This window comes from Nerophis lumbriciformis, linkage group LG17 (genome assembly GCF_033978685.3).
Source record: "Nerophis lumbriciformis linkage group LG17, RoL_Nlum_v2.1, whole genome shotgun sequence".
NCBI classification, from domain to species: domain Eukaryota; kingdom Metazoa; phylum Chordata; class Actinopteri; order Syngnathiformes; family Syngnathidae; genus Nerophis; species Nerophis lumbriciformis.
This window is the reverse complement of record NC_084564.2, coordinates 31,873,155-31,893,866: the sequence shown is the minus strand read 5'-3', so window position 1 is coordinate 31,893,866 and position 20,712 is coordinate 31,873,155. Positions and strand designations below refer to the sequence as shown.

The 20,712-nt window shown below is 38.1% G+C and overlaps 1 protein-coding gene across 1 annotated transcript in view; it reads right to left on the bottom strand.

The window, feature by feature from the left end:
* aadac (arylacetamide deacetylase) overlaps positions 1 to 20,712 on the bottom strand; it is a 37,839-nt gene that overhangs the window by 15,563 nt on the left and 1,564 nt on the right. The window contains exons 2-3 of the mRNA XM_061973089.1: positions 4,954 to 5,185; positions 1,449 to 1,518 (exon numbers count right to left, since the gene is read on the bottom strand). Of these exons, the coding sequence (XP_061829073.1) occupies positions 1,449 to 1,518; positions 4,954 to 5,185 (302 nt within the window). The remainder of the gene's footprint in view (positions 1 to 1,448; positions 1,519 to 4,953; positions 5,186 to 20,712) is intronic.

Below are 20,712 nucleotides of genomic sequence, written 5' to 3'. Positions count from 1 at the left end.
TAAACATGGTAAGCTAACTTCATTAAAATTAATAGTCCTGTCAATAGCATGGAATTACAATTCAAATGTAGTTTTTTTGTAAGCCTTTCAAAAGAATTCAAAATATGAAAAATTAATGAAAATTAATTTAAGCCATCAGACACTTGAAAAGTGGCACATCACATCTCTAATGTAATCATTTTAACTTTTCAACAGAAATAGCACTGCAAAAATATTAAGGACATACTTCTGTATTTTGGTAGTTATGCTGTCAACATTTAACAAGATTTCTTCAACTTGGACTTGAAAGCATAAATAGTATAAACACTTTTAACAGTATAACAGTACTAAACAATTCCAATAGATAACATTGGTGTCAATACCTTTTTGTTTGCTCAATTATTGCCTCCGTAAATAAAACTTCAGCATTCATCACATCCAAAGAATCTGTTTGGTCGACAAAAAACGTTGAAAGTTTTCCACTTGTATCGCTAGCAACGGCATTAGACTTGTGTTTTTTTGTCCCAACGTGGTCTTTTACATCGCTAATTCCTCCGTGTCCGATCGAAAAATCTTGTCTGCACAAGGTGCAATTCCCGTAGTTTTCACCCTTTTTGGAACGGATAATTATTCCCGGATAGGCTTTTGAATATTCTTCACGGAATGACTGCAGTTTTCTTTTCGGTTTAAGACTCGTATGCGATTTTTCTCCGGCTGATTCCATGATCGTTCGCTCGTTTGGAAACAATGGCCTCGTGCTTGGCAGCGGTGCTATAAATAGCCTCGCGCATGGCATTCGGAATGGCTCGATAGGAAGTTACGGGAAGCAGTGTCGATTGTCATTGTTACGCGATTTCGTGAATAAAACTTTAAAAAAAATAAAAAAATTTAATTAATGAAAAATCGTATTTTTTATCACTGCAACCGTAACCCGGAATAGGTTGATGAAAACCGTACTAATTACGGGAAAACCGGAGTAGTTGGCAGGTATGACACCCAGAGACAGGAAGGAGGAATATAAAAAGTGATGGTTTGGTTTCTCCAGTTAGGAGTCCTTCATTTTTTGACCTAGGCTCCTCCGGGTACTGCAGACCCGTTTAATGACGCTCGCTTGTAATAAAGCAACTTTAACGTCTCCGACATCTCTTTTGACCCGGCCGCACTACCGTGCTGCCCCCCTGCCCGGAAGGGGGTGACAAGTCCTGAAATACACTTCAATACAATTCGTACTGTGAAATTTTGGAATGATTCATGGACCTTGAATCACGGTGCTCCTAATTAACTACGGACACAAATTTCAAAGGAGGGTATTACGAACACATGAGAAATTGAGATTATGTGACAGCATCAAGGCAATAGATACAGCCTTCAAACTGTATTCAGTAAAAGCACAGTGTAAGTTTATAGCCCTGAGAAAATTGTACTGTACTTCAAATTGTACTGTACTTCAAATGATAAATGATACTTACTCTACAGAGACTATCACTGCATTCAGCTCAATTGTCATTTTTCTGGCGAGCATGTCATATGGACCCATGCCTGTGAAGACAGAGAGAACACAATCATTCAGAGACAACATAAACCACCGAGGCTGACGTTCACTCATCACTTAATGCTGCAGAGTAATCTTGGCTCGTCAAGTAATCCAGTGATCAAGAGTTTGGTTGATTGTGTTATTGACCAGTAAATTTTGTCAGTTGAGCTATGGGAGGTTCAGCTACACCCACAAAGACCTCCACAAGTCAAGCATGCAGAACATTCAGAGTTTCCTATCCCATTGAAATTACAGCATTTTTCCGACCATAGGGCGCACCGGATTAAAAGGCGCAATGCCGATGAGCGGGTCTATTCAGGTCTATTTTTATACAAAAGGCGCACCGGATTATAAGGCGCATTAAAGGGGTCATATCAGGATTTTTTCCAAATTTTAAAACACTATCTTGTGGTTTACAGCAGTGCTTTTCAACCACTGTACCGCGGCACACTAGTGTGCCGTGAGAGACAGTCTGGTGTGCCGTGGGAGATTATTTAATTTCACCTATTTGGGTTTAAAATATGTTTTGCAAACCAGTAATTATAGTCTGCAAATGATGTGTTGTTGTTGAGTGTCGGTGCTGTCTAGAGCTTGGCAGAGTAACCGTGTAATACTCTTCCATATCAGTAGGTGGCAGCAGGTAGCTAATTGCTTTGTAGATGTCGGAAACAGCGGGAGGCAGTGTGCAGGCAAAAAGGTGTCTAATGCTTAAACCAAAAATAAACAAAAGGTGAGTGCCCCTAAGAAAAGGCATTGAAGCTTAGGGAAGGCTATGCAGAACAAAACTAAAACTGAACTGGCTACAAATTAAAAACAGAATGCAAAGACTTACTGTGGAGCAAAGACGGCGTCCACAAAGTACATCCGAACACGACATGACAAGCAACAATGTCCCCACAAAGAAGGATAAAAACAACTGAAATATTCTTGATTGCTAAAACAAAGTAGATGCGGGAAATACCGCTCAAAGGAAGACATGAAACTGCTGCAGGAAAATACCAAAACAAGAGAAAAAGCCACCAAAATAGGAGCGCAAGACAAGAACTAAAACACTACACACAGGAAAACAGCAAAAAAACTCAAAATAAGTCAAGTACACCTACTTTGAGACAAGAGCAAAAGTAAAGCGTGCTCGGTTATGGTTTAAAGCCATATCCAACAATTGCGACGACTTTTTACTGTCAACTGAGTTTCTTTTTTTAATGATTTCTGCTGGTGGTGTGCCTCCGCATTTTTTCAACACAAAAAATGTGCCTTGGCTCAAAAAAGGTTGAAAAACACTCGTCTACAGAACATGTAATGGTGGTTCTTTGGTCAAAATGATTGTTAAAATAAAGCCAATAATGCAATTTTTTGTGGTCCCATTTATTTAGATAGAAAAGTACTGAAAAGTATCGAAATATTTTTGGTACCGGTACCAAAATATTGGTATCGGGACAAAACTACTCCAAATTTTATCTGACAAAATTACAATGTTGCTTGTCTTTTGACAGAATTCAAGGGGTTCCATCCACACTGTTCCATTAGCCAATAAAAACACAAACTGCAGACAACAAAAGCATTTGGAGCCCTATTATCCCATTTTTGACACTTCCTGAAAGTGAAACAATTGTCCTTAAAAAGTATAATAAACCTAAAATGTTTGGCTTTTTCTAAATTACTGTATTTTCTGGACCATAGGGCGCACCAGATTATAAGGCGCACTGCTGATGAATGGTCTATTTTCAATCTTTTTTCATATATAAGGTGCACCGCAGTATAAGGCGCATTAAAGGAGTCATATTATTATGATTTTTTTCTAAATGTAAAAGACTTCCTTGTGGTCTACATAACATGCAATGGAGGTTCTTTGCTCAAAATGTTGCATAGATGATGTTTTACACATCATCTTCAAGTCACTTTCTGACAGTCTCTTCAGAATGCGCCGTTTTATGGGCGGTCTTATTTACGTGCCTCCACTTAGACAGCGTCTTCTCCCCGTCATCTTTGTTGTAGCGGTGTAGCGTGCAAAGACGGGAGTGGAAGAACTGTCAAAAGATGGAGCTAACTGTTTTAATGACATTCACACTTTACTTCAATCAATAACGGAGCAGCATCTCCTCATCCGTGGCTCACTAGTGCAACAACAACGCCCGAAATGTGTCCCGTGAAAAACCGTCGGACCGGAACTCTCTAATAACTAAAGTTCCTTGGGCGAATAATGTAAACTCACTGCACCGGTATGTTTTAGTGCTTTCATGGTGAGTTTACTGACAGATACAAGTAAGAACTTTACACTACTTTATATTAGAAATGGCAACAGTGGAGGATGAATGTCCCATAACAAGAAGATAGAGAAAAAGAAGACGCTTATCGACTATGGTGTCGGCACGGACTACACAGGCGGACGCGCGGAAATTTTCAGGACGTATGCAGATCCCAAATACAGATCAGCAGGTACCAGAAGGTAAGAAAAGTTGCTTTTGCATAATATTGTGAAACAAAACGCCAGATAATATGTCTTACCGTATACACACACCATAATAATACTCCTATGTTGAAGCACAGTACAATCCATCAAGCGGTGTGACTTCATAGCTTACCAAAGTCCTACTAAAACATTTTCACAGATTTTTGAGCGCCGTGTGTAACGTTTTTTTATTTTCAATGGAACATTTAAAGTTTTGGTGTTGTTTACTGCCGTCACATTGCAGTGTACACGCATCTCTTATGTATGACTGCCATCTACTGGTCACACTTATTATTACACCATGTACCAAATAAAATTGCTTCGAGGTCGGTAAGCACAACCAGAATTATGCCGTACATTAGGCGTTATCAGAATCAGAATCAGAATCGTTTTTATTGCCATTGTTTGAGACCGGGTTCACAAACTAGGAATTTTTCTTGGTGCAATCGCGCAACATATAACACAGAATAGGTCATAAAATGAGCTGTAACTGAGCTATCAGATCTTGTTATTGTTCATGTGTCTGATGGCCGAGGGGAAAAAACTGTTCAGGTGGCGGGAGGCACTGTCGATATTTGAGAAGATGAAAGGATTTTCAAGTGTGCCTTGTACTCTGAAAAATACGGTATTCTAAAAAGACACGCATATTTTCTTTTGCCATAGTCGATCAAAGAAATGCAGTCAAGTGCTCATACCTATTTGGCATGTAAAGGGTTAGGATCAACAGATTGCAATAGCAGCATGGCATGTGTCAAACTGAATGGTGTCTTAAGGCTTTTGCATTAGCGAGGCGGGGCCCCCTCTGAGGTCCCCACCGTTACAACAGACGGTGTTTTTTTTCCCCGGGAATGGGAGTATTATGTTTGACGGTATTGTCATATCCATGGCTCGATTAAAACTATTGTCATGGGGAGGCTTCAGAAATCTTGCAAATAACGCAATCATTTCCACAAATCCATGTTTACGTTGTAAACAAATGGAGGGTACTTACGCGAGCTCCCCAAACACCATCCTCCACCGTGCAGGTATATGACTGCTCTCCTGGGTTCTGTGTCGTCGCCACTTTGCTGCTTGGGCTGGTACAGCACCACCTCCACACCGTCAAAATTCTCCATGGTCACCATGACATGTTCATCGGAAACAGGCACGACGTTTTCGATCAGAGTGATGACGTACATTACGCCCATGTAGTCCTTCAGTCCTACTAACTCGCTGAAGTCCGCCTGTAAGGCAAAACAAAACAAAGGTCAATGTATTGAGATATTAAGCTAGTGAAGGTATTCTCACAGGCTACCCGTTTTTTTAGGGTTTTTTTTATCTATTGCTAATTTTCTTCAGCAACAGAAGCGTCAGTGCAAAAGCAAAATCATACATTGTTTTGAAATAACTTGAAAATGAAGGGCCTGATTTACTAAAGCAAGTCATTTTAGCTCAGGGGCCACATGGAGGAAAATCTGTGCATACGCGGGTCGGACTATTAAAATTAGAGATGTCCGATAATATCGGACTGCCGATATTATCGGCCGATAAATGCTTTAAACTGTAATATCGGAAATTATCGGAATCGGTTTCGAAAAGTAAAGTGTATGACTTTTTAAAACGCCACTGTGTACACGGACATAGGGAGAAGCACAAAGTGCCGGCCCAGTCACATAATATATACGGCTTTTCACACACACAAGTGAATGCATCATACTTGGTCAACAGCCATCCAGGTCACACTGAGGGTGGCCGTATAAACAACTTTAACACTGTTACAAATATGCGCCACACTGTGAACCCACACCAAACAAGAATGACAAACACATTTCGGGAGAAAATCCGCACCGTAACACAACATAAACACAACAGCACAAATACCCAGAACCCCTTGCAGCACTAACTCTTCCGGGGCTCTACAAACCCCCCCCAACTCCGCCCACCTCAACCTCCTCATGCTTTCCCAAATTCCAAGCTGCTGTTTTGAGGCATGTTAAAAAAAATAATGCACTTTGTGACTTCAATAATAAAAATGACAGTGCCATGTTGGCATTTTTTTCCATAACTTGAGTTGATTTATTTTGGAAAACCTTGTTACATTGTTTAATGCATCCAGCGGGGCATCACAACAAAATTAGGCATAATAATGTGTTACTTCCACGACTGTATATATATATCGGTATCGGCTGATATTGGAATCGGTAATTAAGAGTTGGACAATATCGGAATATCGGATATCGGCAAAAAAGCCATTGTCGGACATGTCTAATTAAAATCATGGTATTAAAACTAAAAAAAAATTCAGATTGTTTTCTTTGTCTTACTTTGGCCAAAAACAGAACAAACGCATTCTGAAAATATTACCAAAAAAATATAGAAAAAGCGGTAAAGTTTAGATCCATGAAGGAAAGAAGAAACTTATAACTGAATACATTTACATATGCATAAAAATGTGTGGGGTTTTTTTTGTATTATTATTTTTTAATGAATGAAGTAACGTTTATGACAACCTTTTTCCAAAACACAATATAGAATGTGAGATATAACAGGATAATGCATAAATGTATCATTTGTTTTCAAAATGGTTACAAAAAAGTGGGACCCCAAAAATGTACTGTGGGACCCCATTTTTATGACTTGATGGGGTACCTATTTTGAAAATTTCTAGCACCAACACTGATGGAGTATTGGTGCGTGCAAAACAGCAGCAGGCGGCTGTGGCCTGCGGGCCGGTTCTAATACTACTCAAATATCATATTTTTCAACCTTTTTTGAGCCAAGGTACATTTTTTGCTTTGATAAAATGCAGAGGCACACCACCAGCAGAAATCATTAAAAAAACGAAACTCAGTTGACAATAAAAAGTCGTTGTCGCAATTGTTGGATATGACTTTAAAGCATAACCAAGCATGCATCAATATAGCTCTTGTCTCAAAGTAGATGTACTGTCATCACCCGTCACATCACGTCCTGACTTATTTGGACTTTTTTTGCTGTTTTCCTGTGTGTAGTGTTTTACTTCTTGTATTGCGCTCCTATTTTGGTGGCTTTTTCTCTTTTTTTGGTATTTTCCTGTAGCAGTTTCATGTCTTCCTTTGAGCGATATTTCCTGCATCTGCTTTGTTTTAGCAATCAAGAATATTCGAGTTGTTTTTTATCCTTCTTTGTGTGGACATTGTTGATTGTCATGTCATGTTGGATGTACATTGTGGACGCCGTCTTTGCTCCACAGTAAGTCTTTGCTGTCGTCCAGCATTCTGTTTTTGTTTACTTTGTAGCCAGTTCAGTTTTAGTTTCCTTCTGCATAGCCTTCCCTAAGCTTCAATGCCTTTTCTTTACGGCAATCACCTTTTGTTTATTTTTGATTTAAGCATTAGACACCTTTTTACGTGCACACCGCCTCCGGCTGTTTCCGACATCCACAAAGCAATTAGCTACCTGCTGCCACCTACTGATATGGAAGAGTATTACACAGTTACTCTGCCGAACTCTAGACAGCACCGACACTCAACAACAACACATCATTTGCAGACTATAATTACTGGTTTGCAAAAAATATTTTTTACCCCAAATAGGTAAAATTAAGTAATCTCCCACGGCACACCAGACTGTATCTCACGGCACACTACCGCGGCACAGTGGTTGAAAAACACTGCCCTAGATCATTCATTGCTAAAGTCAAGGCCCGCAGGCCAAATCCGGCCCACGGGCCTTGACTTTGACACCCCTGTACTAAAGGTTTGCATCTATTAAAACACGTGCGACCTTAATAGCGCACTCAAAGCTGATCGACTAAACTTGTGCACTGAGGATTGCGTGTCTGAAATAATTCAATTAGAGAGTGCAATCCAGTAGCGCAGGGGTCCCTAAACACCGCTCCATTAATCGGTACCGGTCCATGACACATTTGATACCAGGCTGGACAAACATTACATAATTTATAAACGACCATAATGGACACACCATTATAAATTATAATTATCATTATAATATTATTATTGTTCAAAGATGTTTAATAAAACTCCAAGTCTCCATTTGTTATATTTGTAATATTTGTGTTACATGGGACGATACATATAAAATGTATGTATAATATTGTTGCATTTTAAGCAATTGTTATGTTCATAATAGAGGTAATTATTTTGATTCATTATCAATATTGTTACTTTCATTGATATTTTTTGCTCCATTTGTAGTGCAGTTCATTGTCATTTCTGTGTTATTACTATCTACTTCATTAACTGGTTATTTGCTATAATTGTAGGTATCATATTTGTACATATTGTATTTGCTGATGTTGTTCTGGTTGAGTTTTGTTTTTGTTGTTGTTGTTGTTTCCCCCCTCTATCTTCTGCACCATTAATGCAGAAAGGTACATACAGGTTTTGGAGCAACATACTGTATGTTGCCATCCAAGCAACGTCTTTTTCATGGACGCCCCTGCTTATTTCAGCAAGACAATGCCAAGCCACATGTTACAACAGTGTGGCTTCATAGTAAAAGTGTTTTTGTTTTTTTTCCATCCACTCCTACTCCAAAAATGCTGCTTTTATTGTATCATTCATTTATTATGTCATATTTAAACTATTGTGTTGAAGTCTGGGGAAATTGTTATAAATCTCATCTACAGCCTTTAGTCACTCTGCAGAAAAAGGCCATTAGGATTGTGTCCAATGTTCACTACTTACATCGTTCGAATCCACTATTCATGGAGTTAAAGCAACTTAAACTGTACGATGTAATCAACTTTAAAACTGCTCAAATGATGTTTAGGGCATCCCAAAACTCTCTACCATCCAATATACAAAACCTATTCCAGGATAGAGATGCTCACCATAGTTACAGTCTAAGAGGAAACAAAAAATTACATTTGCCTAAATTTAGAACAACTTTAAAATCAATGTGCATTTCAGTGCGTGGAGTCAGTCTGTGGAACAACTTAGGGGAAGAGTTAAAAACCTGTTCTAACATGATTACATTTAAAAGACTCTTTAAAAAAGAAGTACTGAAGAAGTACGAGGAGGAAAGAGAGTGATGCCTTCAGCACAGAGCGATGGGAGAGAGGTGTATGGTCAGAGAGTGTTTGGGCCTGTGTGAGTGTGTGTGTGTGTGTGTGTGTGTGTGTGTGTGTGTGTGTGTGTGTGTGTGTGTGTGTGTGTGTGTGTGTGTTTTGTCTCGTCTTGTCTTGTCCCATAGTAACAGTGGTACTACTGTATTGTTAGTGTATAGGAGTTTTTCTTGTTTTTGTTTGTATAGTATTGTTCTTGTATTATATTGTTTATGTTAAATAGGGAGTGAGTGAGAGGGGTTGGGATATTATAAGCAATTGCTTCATCCAACCCCTTTTCAAGCCATGCATAAATGTCTCTGCCAAAATGTAAAAAAAAAAAAAAGTGTGTTGTTGTATTGTGCAGGTTTGAAATAAATACTTCAATCAAAAAAAAAAAAAATGTAATAAATCCATTTATACAAATAAAGCAGCAACTAGAGATGTATCCTGCACTTCTCTTTTGTAAATTGATTCTTTAAAGCAGATTATAGGCATCTACATCAACTATATGATTTGCCTTAAATGGCTTGACAGAACACATTTAAAAAAAAAAAAAAAGAATATGTAAAAATTAAATGTGCCAGATTGTAACCCAGGGCTGATTTCCATCTGCAGTCATCAGCAGGTGTATGGTAAATAGTATATACCAGGGATTCTCAAACGGTGGTACCTGTACCACAAGTGGTACGCGGGCTCTATTCGTGGTGCGCCAAAGATTCACTTGATTAAAGTACAGTGTTTTATTTTCCTAAAGTCAAACATAGAGTTACTGTTCAAACTGTGTGTCAAATTATCAAATATACTTGTTAAACAAACAGTTTTAATACATACTTAGGCCTCCTACGCAGCTGTATTTTAATGTTGGTCATTATGGTGATACTTGGTCTGGACTACAGGCAGGCCAGTATAGTACCCACACTCTTTTACTATGAAGCCATGCTCTTGTAACACGTGGCTTGGCATTGTCTTGCGGAAATAAGCAGGGGCGTCCATGATAACGTTGCTTGGATGGCAACATATGTTGCTCCAAAAGCTGTATGTACCTTTCAGCATTAAAGGCGCCTTCATAGATGTGTAAGTTACCCATGCCTTGGCCACTAATACACCATCTCAGATGCTGGATTTTGAACTTTGCGCGGATGGTTCTTTTCCTCTTTTTTCCGGAGGTATATGGTAAATAGCATATTCTAGTGATTCTCAAACGGTGGTACCTGTACTACTAGTAGTATGCGGGCTCTCAGTGGTACACCAAAGATTCACTTGGTAAAGTACAGTGTTTTATTTTCCTAACATCAAACATAGTGTTACTGTTCAAACTGTGTGTAATGTTACAGTGGCCAAAATGATCAAATACACTTGTTAAACAAACTGTTATTAATAAATACTTCTACGCAGCTGTAGTTTAATGTTGGTCATTATGGTGGTACTTGGAGAGCTAAGAAAACAGTTTGAGAACCCCTGCTTTATACCATCAACTTGCCGGGAACCAACTCATTGCTAAAAAAAAACTAAAACAAGCCCATGGCTCCCACCAATTCAGCGTTATGGTGAGTTGTATTTTTCATGCACTTATTTTTGGCAGTATTTAACAGCCACGTGTGGAAATAACCTGTCGGGGACGCTTGATTCAGTTTGTCTTCGTGCATGTGCAAAATATATGCTTATTATCAGAACGCCCACAATTGTAGGAGGAGAAGTAGGGATGATGTTTGATAAGAAATTATCGAGTTCGAGCCTATTATCGAATCCTCTTATCGAACCGATTCTTTGTCGATTCTCTTATCGAGTCCAGATAGGTTGTTGTATATGGAACAAAACACACAATATTTGGTTTAACAAAAGCTCACTTTTATTATATAAGAAAAAAAAAAAATCTAATAAATAAATAAATATTGACTGTTACCCCCCTAAAAAAAATAAAAAAAATAAACAAATATTGACTGTTGTTACCCAAAGTATATTAAGTGGGATTTTTCAGAAAAACAAATATATACAGTAACACAAAAACAACCTGTCTCTGTGATCACAATAGGTGTATAAATAATAATATAGTGTTAAATAAAATCAGTCCCTTGGGCACAAAACTGAAAATAATACAGCTCTCCAAAAAGTGCACTTTTGCTGCTATTTGACATAACTGTTTGTTATGATGCTTTGACATTGTTGAACTTTATTTCTTTATTGAAAGAAAATTCTATGAAGAGAAAAGTTGTTTGCAAATGTGGTTACAATGCTAAAAAATGGAAAATTAAAGCTAAAAAAAGAAATACACTTTATTGGGTTAACATTATTTCTTTATAGGGGGAAAGATGTGATGTTATGAGCTAGGGAATATAACAACTACACTACCCAGCATGCAACGGGAGTGACAAGCATGAATGAGGTTATGAGCACGCTGTGAAAGTAAACGTCAAGAACTCAGCCAACACGCCTCGTCTGCATTATTTATAATTAGACAGACAACACATATACAGTGTGATTTTCTTTTGTTTACAAGGAAAGAAAAACAAAAGTTAAAAAAGGGAGATATGTTGTATATATATGTATGTGCTGCGGTTGTTTCAAGAATGTTGCGACAGCTGCCGTAAAGGAGGTGCGTTGCTAGCCTGGTTGCTATGTTTCCGGTTGGTCGTATAAGTGTTCGTCATGTGTTTGTACCCTGCTCAAATCTCTCAGTAAAGTTATTCATTGGATTATACCTTTTGTTTTGAACTTTATTACACCTTGGAGTGCTTTTTCCGGTCCATTGTTTTTCCTGCTTTCGCTATCTGCGCCTAATGACTGAGCTACGTGACGTAATTTCTTGTGATGTCTCAAGGGGCATTTCTGGTCAGGACAGGATTCGTTCCCAGGGATTCGAATACAGAACCAAGTCTTTTTCTTTACTATAGTGGTCTCGATAACGGGTACCGGTTCTCAATAAGGGATTCGAGTCCATGGACTCGGTTCTTTTCTTATCGAACAACCGGGAAAACCGGTTTCGAGTATCAACCCTAAGGAGAAGATGTAAATATAATAATTTAACGCTCGCAAAGTACTTCATCGAGGCTGAAAATGTTTTGCAACCACAGTTTTCAGTCAATATTTACAACTTTTATTTTTATTTAATGCAAACTGCCGCAGTTTCGCACAAAAGGCTTTGAGAAAGGAGAGGATGGCACTGTAAAAAAAAAGAGGATGGAGAGAGAATCCTCTTTTCTTTGAATTGCCGAAAATAAAATTAGACATAGTTTATTCCACAATGCCATTTTATATTTTTATAGCTGCTGGTTGACATGAAGTTAAAGTTAAAGTACCAATGATTGTCACACACACACGAGGTGTGGTGAAATTACCCTCTGCATTTGACCCATTCCCTTGTTCCACCCCCTGGGAGGTGAGGGGAGCAGTGAGCAGCAGTGGTGGCCGTGCCTGGGAATCATTTTTGGTGATTTAACCCCCAATTCCAACCCTTGATGCTGAGTGCCAAGCAGGGAGGTAATGGCTCCCATTTTTATAGTCTTTGGTATGACTCGGCCGGGGTTTGAACTCACAACCTACCCATCTCAGGGCGGACACTCTAACCACAAGGGGGCTGAATAAAACAAATTCAACTGATTTGTGTTGGTGTCTGCTGCATTATTTTGTTTACTCATATGGGATTCATGAAAAAACTTATTGAAATATGAATTTGTTTTGTGATTCCTGGGGATATGATTGGCAACACTAAACGGCCCGAGTGTGTGAATGTTGCCATTGTGTCCTTGGGCAAGAGACTTCACCCTTGCTCTCAGTCCCACTCACACAAATGTTTTTGTGGTGGTTTGCAAATTGGCAGCCACGTTTTCGTCATTCTACCCCCGGGCAGCTGTGGCTACAAATGTAGCTTACCACCATTAATGTGTGAATGTTGAGTGAATGAATGATGGGTTCTCAGTTCTCACTTTAAAGTACTCTGGGTGTCTACAGAAGTGATTTATAAATCTAATTCATTATTATTATTATTATTATTATTATGTGATTCATGTTCAACAACATAATGAAACACCGCAGGTTAGACATGATCCTATAAATGTAGAGGGAAATGAGTATTTCCATGGTGACAGCCAGTTATCATTCAAAACTCTCATTTAAATATGACGGTCTGCACCACTTTTGCACTTGTTATAAATTCCGCATGGAGTCTTAGTCGATCACCTGCAAAACGCCCCACTAATAACTCTATACAAAAGCCAAAAGCAGTGAAGTTGTCACGTTGCGTAAATGGTAAATAAAAAGAGAATACAATGATTTGCAAATCCCTTTCAACTTATATTCAATTGAATAGACTGCAAAGACAAGATATTTCATGTTCACACTAGGGATGTCCCGATCCAGGTTTTTGCACTTCCGATCCGATACCGATATTGTTTTTGCACTTCCGATCCGATACCGATACTGACCGATACCGATACTGACCGATACTGGCCTATCCGAGCATGTATTAAAGTTTAAAGTTATTTAGCCTACTTAGTTGTCAGAATCATGTTGAAAAGGGTTTTAGTACTCTTTATAACAACTAGCCAGCTGAATTAGGGGAGTTTGAATAATACACAATGGTCGGTAACAAGAAACTGACCTGTTTATTCAAGGATAAACACAAAATAGACAAAATTATACATGACAAACAGAAATGGCATCATTGAAACTAGGGCTGGGCGATATGGCCTTTTTTTAATATTGCGATATTTTAAGGCCATATTGCGATACACGATATATATCTCGATATTTTGCCTTAGCCTTGAATGAACACTTGATGCATATAATCACAGCAGTATGATGATTCTATGTGTTTTGATTGATTGACTGAGACTTTTATTAGTAGGTTGCACAGTGAAGTACATATTCCGTACAATTGACCACTAAATGGTAACACCCCAATAAGTTTTTCAACTTGTTTAAGTCGGGGTCCACTTAAATTGATTCATGATACAGATATATACTATCAGATATATACTATCATCATAATACAGTCATCACACAAGATAATCACATTGAATTATTTACATTATTTATAATCCAGGGTGTGGAGGGGGGCGCCGGATGTAAGTGTCAAAAAGACAGCCAAAAGAGTTTGATATGAGAATAAATCTAAAGTTAAAATATAGGGTAGAAATGCACCCATTTGCAGGAAATGTAGTCTTGATTTTCAAAATTTTCTTTCAAGGCTTGCATGTCTACATTAAAACATTCTTCTTCATACTGCATTAATATATGCTACTTTTAAACTTTCATGCAGAGAAGGAAATCACAACTAAATAGATCACTAATTTTTTCAGACGGTGTTGATCTGGAAATTTTTGCCTCAGCATTTTGATGGTGTGGACGTGTGGCACCGAATGGAGATAAGCGTCTCGACAGACATTACAATATTTGAACAATGATGACGAAAACGGTTTCCTCTGTCGTGTCCGTGTGTCGAAAATTGTTATGCGCTTATTTTTTTATTTGATTTTGTGCGTGGCATAGATTTGCCGTGCGCAGAGGACGTTTCAGCAGGCGCGCACCTTAGGGGCTGCGCTAGCATCACAGCTAACATTAGCCATGCTGCTACCTCTCTGCTCGGGGAGGACGTATACATATGTGACGTAGAGACGTAGTGACAGAGTGTGACGTATGTCGTGACAGTATGTGACGTGTGTAAGAAGGTGCGCTCGCTGTCTGTGAGAGGGAGACACAGGAAAGAGTGAGAAGAGCCTTTCGTGTAATGCCAGCAGCTAAAAGCAACTGCGTGAGATTCCATAGACCTGTGGATGTGTTGAAGGTGTGCTGGAAAATGCGGAACGGAAATTACGGAGCAGCAGAAAAGTGGAATGTATTATTTAAATCGGTGCGTTGGAAAACACGGACCGGAGTTTTTTTTAAACTGGATCTGGATCGGCATTTTCCCATGCTTTGCCGATACGCATTTTTTGGCAAATATCGGCGGATCGGATCGGGACATCCCTAGTTACACTGAGAAACTTCATTTTTTGGGGGCAAATAATCATTAACTTAGAATTTAATGGCAGCAACACATTGCAAAAAAGGCATTTTTACCACTGTGTTACATGGCCTTTCCTTTTAACAACACTATGAGGAGGAATCATTGTGTTTCTGTTTTTATTTACCATTTACTTCACTGCTTTTGGCTTTTGTAGGATAGGTTATTTAGCACGTTATTGGTAATCTTAGTAGTTTAGGCCCTCCGGGTGTTTTCTTCACAAACTGCAATGCTTTCACCTTTGTTTAATTATCTCTGCTCATCCAGGCCAAAGGGCCACGATAATCCCGCAGGGAGGTACTAAATCCATGTGCAAGTTGCTTGGTTAAATGTCAACATACCCCTGCAGTTATTTGTTTTGCTTACTAATAACCACATTGTAAGAGCATGACTCATTCATGACAATATTTGATGAGAAAGAAAGTTAAGGCAGGCATAAAGCCTATCAGCTGATGGCACTACAACAACCTCATGACAAAAAAACGCGTTGGCTTTAAGCTTCATTTTGAGACGGGAAACCCTTAAAAAACACTTTATTGTTGTGTCTCTTCAACAATATTGACACATTGATGACATTTAATGGCAAGATGTATTCATTTTCAATGAATTGTCTCTGTACCTCTTCAAAAAATACAACTTCCTTGTGCATGACACCATTGGCAACTTCCAAAATATCCATTCAAAGTCTGTTTAGAGCAGGGGTGTCAAAGTTATTTTAGATGGGGGGCCACATGGAGAAAAATCTACTCCCAAGTGGGCCGGACTGGTAAAATCACGGCACGATAACTTAAAAATAAAGACAATTTCAGATAGTTTTCTTTGTTTAAAAATAGAACTAGCACAAATGTACAAATCATAATTTTTTTACACTTACATGTTGCGGTTAATAATTTATTTGTCGTTATTTATGTGTATGTGATAATGTTTATCAGTCAACTCATTGGTGTTCATTTTCAATCTATCAAGATAAAAAAACATTTATCAAAATCAAATTACAGGATGTTATTTATGTAGTTTCCTATTTTTCCTAACATCATGTGGTTTTTTTTGTACATATGTAGCATCATCTACAAAGATACAAAGAATTGCTATTGCGACATCCAGTGGCCACATTTTGAACAGCAGTTTCTTTCATTCAACAATTTTAGGTAAATTTTTACACTTGGCAAACTCATCCCACGGGCCGGATAAAACCTGTTCGCAGGCCACGCCCACTAATAGTACACACAACTTTATAAACAAAGGTGAAAGCATTGCAGTTTGTGGCCTAAACTACTAAGATTACCAATAAAATGTGCTAAATAGTGTATCCAAACTACAAAACCCAAAAGCAGTGAAGTTGTCACGTTGTGTATTTCGTAAATAAAAACAGAAAACAATGATTTGCAAATCCTTTTTAACTTATATTCAATTGAATAGACTGCAAAGACAATATATTTCATGTTCACACTTAATTTTTGATGGTAAATAATCAATAACTTAGAATTTAATGGCAGCAACACATTGCAAAAAAGTTGTCACAGGGGCATTTTTACCAGTGTGTTACATGGCCTTTCCTTTTAACAACAATCAGTAAAGGTTTGGGAACTGAGCAGAAATATTTTTGAAGTGTAATTATTTCCCATTCTTGCTTGATGTACAGCTTAAGTTGTCCAACATTCTCCCTTCTGCTATTTTAGCCTTCATATTGCACCAAACATTTTCAGGTCTGGAGTACAGGCAGGCCAGCCTAGTACCCGCACTCTTTTAACCTTTTGTAACATGTGGCTTGGCATTGTCTTGCTGTAATAAGCAGGGGCACCCATGATAACGTTGCTTGGATGGCAACATATGTTGCTCCAAAACCTGTATGTACCTTTCAGCATTAATGGTGCCTTCACAGATGTGTAAGTTATCTATGCTTTGGGCACTAATACACCCCCATACCATCACACATGCTGGCTTTTGAACTTTGCGCCTAGAACAGTTTGGATGGTTATTTTCCTCTTTGGTCCGGAGGACACGACGTCCACAGTTTCCAAAAACAATTTGAAATGTGGACTCGTCAGACCACAAAACACTTTTCCACTTTGCATCAGTCCATCTTAGATCAGCTCGGGCCCAGCAAAGCCGGCAGCATTTCTGGGCGTTGTTGATAAATGGCTTTGCATAGGAGAGTTTTAACTTGCACATACAGATGTAGCGACCAACTGTAGTTACTGACAGTGGTTTTCTGAAGTGTTCCTGAGCCCATGTGGTGATGTCCTTTACACACTGATGTCGCTTTTTGATGCAGTACCGCCTGAGGTATTCAAGGTGCGTAATATCATGGCTTACGTGCAGTGATTTCTCCAGATTCTCTGAACCTTTTGATGATATTACAGAGCGTAGATGGTGAAATCCCTAAATTCCTTGCAATAGCTGCTTGACAAATGTTGTTCTTAAACTGTTGGACAATTTGCTCAGGCATTTGTTGACAAAGTGGTGACCCTGCTTTTATACCCAATCATGGCACCCACCTGTTCCCAATTAGCCTGTTCACCTGTGGGATGTTCCAAATAAGTCTTTGATGAGGATTCCCCAACTTTCTCTGTCTTTTTTGCCACTTGTGCCAGCTTTTTCAAAACATGTTGCGCGCATCAAATTCCAAATGAGCTAATATTTGCAAAAAATAAAGTTTCCCAGTTTGAACGTTAAGTATCTTGTCTTTGCAGTCTATTCAATTGAATGGAAGGTTCTTTTCATCTTTGTCCCGAAGGACACAACGTCCACAGTTTCCAAAAACAATTTGAAATAAGACGGCCCTGGGGCCGTATGTTTGACACCCATGGTTTAGCCAGATCAATAACATAACAAATCAAATACAACTTTTACGTCAAAGTATGTATCAGTACATTAAGAACTATAAATAGACACTAATAACTGCCAGGGGGGATAAGAAACATTATACCACATGCACATAAGAGTTTCCCTAATAGGCTCTATTATTAGAAGGTGTGAGCAGGACTATACTACACATGGATTAGTCTGACATAATCTGGTGTAACCGGCCTTAATAACCACATCAGCGAAATGCATTAAGACCATTTTCAAGATTGCAAAAACAAATACAGGTATGGCAAAAGCAGAAGTTTTATATTGTGAGAATGAGATATTTTAAGAGTTATTTCTTTATTCATAGTCGTGTTTAAAAGCAGCTAATATGTTCCCATGTGTACACTTTGTGCTTTTTCCTTTTGTCCGCTAGTAAACTCTGTGCCTTACCTTGAAGGCGCTGGAATGTGTATTGGGAGTATAATGTACTCCCTTTTTACCTTATCAGTTTAGAACAGTAGGGTTGTATTTCTTTCTGGCCGTGTAGGAGCTGTTTTTGTACTAAATAAGCTGACTCGTTCTGCTCCTAGATGCCGCTATTAACGCATTGTAGGGCTTGGTAATATTGCTATTCTGTCTTGATGGTCCTTCCTACTCAACATATAAGTCATCCGAAAGAATTTGGGATTGACCAGTGACTTTTATTCCCTGAGAGGAAGACTGGTCTGACGCAACAATATATATATATATAAGTATATATAAATGTATCCATCCATCCATTTTCTACCGCTTATCACTTTTGGGGTCGCGGGGGGTGCTGGCGCCTATCTCAGCTACAATCGGGCGGAAGGCGGCGTACACCTTGGACAAGTCGCCACCTCATCGCAGGGCAGAAACATATATTTTTTGTCATAATAATAATAACTTTTGTTTCTAAAATAATCCGTCAATATAATTCAAGTGCAAATGAAAACACAGCTTTGCCATTTTAGTCATAATTTTTGCACTTGAGAAACTTCCATAATCAGCTTTAGACTTCTTTTGTTTGTGTGAGTGGTGGAAAAGTGCGTTGCAACCCTACGGACCACATCTGAGAAACAGATATTTTTTGTCATAATAATAATAACTTTTGTTTCTTAGATAATCCGTCAATAAAATTAAAGTGCAAATGAAAACACAGCTTCACCATTTTAGTCATAATTTTTGCGCTTGAGAAACTTTTATGATTAGCTTTAGACTTCTTTATCTGGTGTGAGATTGTCACCACTGCCACAAGTGGTGGAAAAGTGCACTGCAACACTACGGACCACATCTGAGAAACAGATATTTTTGTCATAATAATAATAATAATAATTTTTGTTCTTCGTTAATCAGTCAATAAAACTAGAGTGCAAATGAAAACACAGCTTCACCATTTTAGTCATAATTTTTGCGCTTGAGAAACTTTTATGATTAGCTTTAGACTTCTTTATTTTGTGTGAGATGATTGTCACTATTGCCACAAGTGGTGGAAAAGTGCACTGCAACCCTACGGACCACATCTGAGAAACAGATATTTTTGTCATAAAAATAATAATAACTTTTGTTTCTTAGATAATCCGTCAATAAAATTAAAGTGCAAATGAAAACACAGCTTCACCATTTTAGTCATAATTTTTGCGCTTGAGAAACTTTTATGATTAGCTTTAGACTTCTTTATTTTGTGTGAGATGATTGTCACTATTGCCACAAGTGGTGGAAAAGTGCACTGCAACCTTACGGACCACATCTGAGAAACAGATGTTTTTTGTCATAATAATAATAACTTTTGTTTCTTAGATAATCCGTCAATAAAATTAAAGTGCAAATGAAAACACAGCTTCAGCATTTTAGTCATAATTTTTGCGCTCGAGAAACTTTTATGATTAGCTTTCGACTTCCTTAATTTGTGTGATTGTCACTACTGCCACAAGTGGTGGAAAAGTGCACTGCAACCCTACGGACCACATCTGAGAAACAGATATTTTTGTCATAAAAATAATAATAACTTTTGTTTCTTAGATAATCCGTCAATAAAATTAAAGTGCAAATGAAAACACAGCTTCACCATTTTAGTCATATTTTTTGCGCTTGAGAAACTTTTATGATTAGCTTTAGACTTCTTTATTTTGTGTGAGATGATTGTCACTATTGCCACAAGTGGTGGAAAAGTGCACTGCAACCTTACGGACCACATCTGAGAAACAGATGTTTTTTGTCATAATAATAATAACTTTTGTTTCTTAGATAATCCGTCAATAAAATTAAAGTGCAAATGAAAACACAGCTTCACCATTTTAGTCATAATTTTTGCGCTCGAGAAACTTTTATGATTAGCTTTAGACTTCTTTATTTTGTGTGAGATGATTGTCACTATTGCCACAAGTGGTGGAAAAGTGCACTGCAACCTTACGGACCACATCTGAGAAACAGATGTTTTTTGTCATAATAATAATAACTTTTGTTTCTTAGATAATCCGTCAATAAAATTAAAGTGCAAATGAAAACACAGCTTCACCATTTTAGTCATAATTTTTGCGCTCGAGAAACTTTTATGATTAGCTTTAGACTTCTTTATTTTGTGTGAGATGATTGTCACTATTGCCACAAGTGGTGGAAAAGTGCACTGCAACCTTACGGACCACATCTGAGAAACAGATGTTTTTTGTCATAATAATAATAACTTTTGTTTCTTAGATAATCCGTCAATAAAATTAAAGTGCAAATGAAAACACAGCTTCACCATTTTAGTCATAATTTTTGCGCTCGAGAAACTTTTATGATTAGCTTTAGACTTCTTTATTTTGTGTGAGATGATTGTCACTATTGCCACAAGTGGTGGAAAAGTGCACTGCAACCTTACGGACCACATCTGAGAAACAGATGTTTTTTGTCATAATAATAATAAC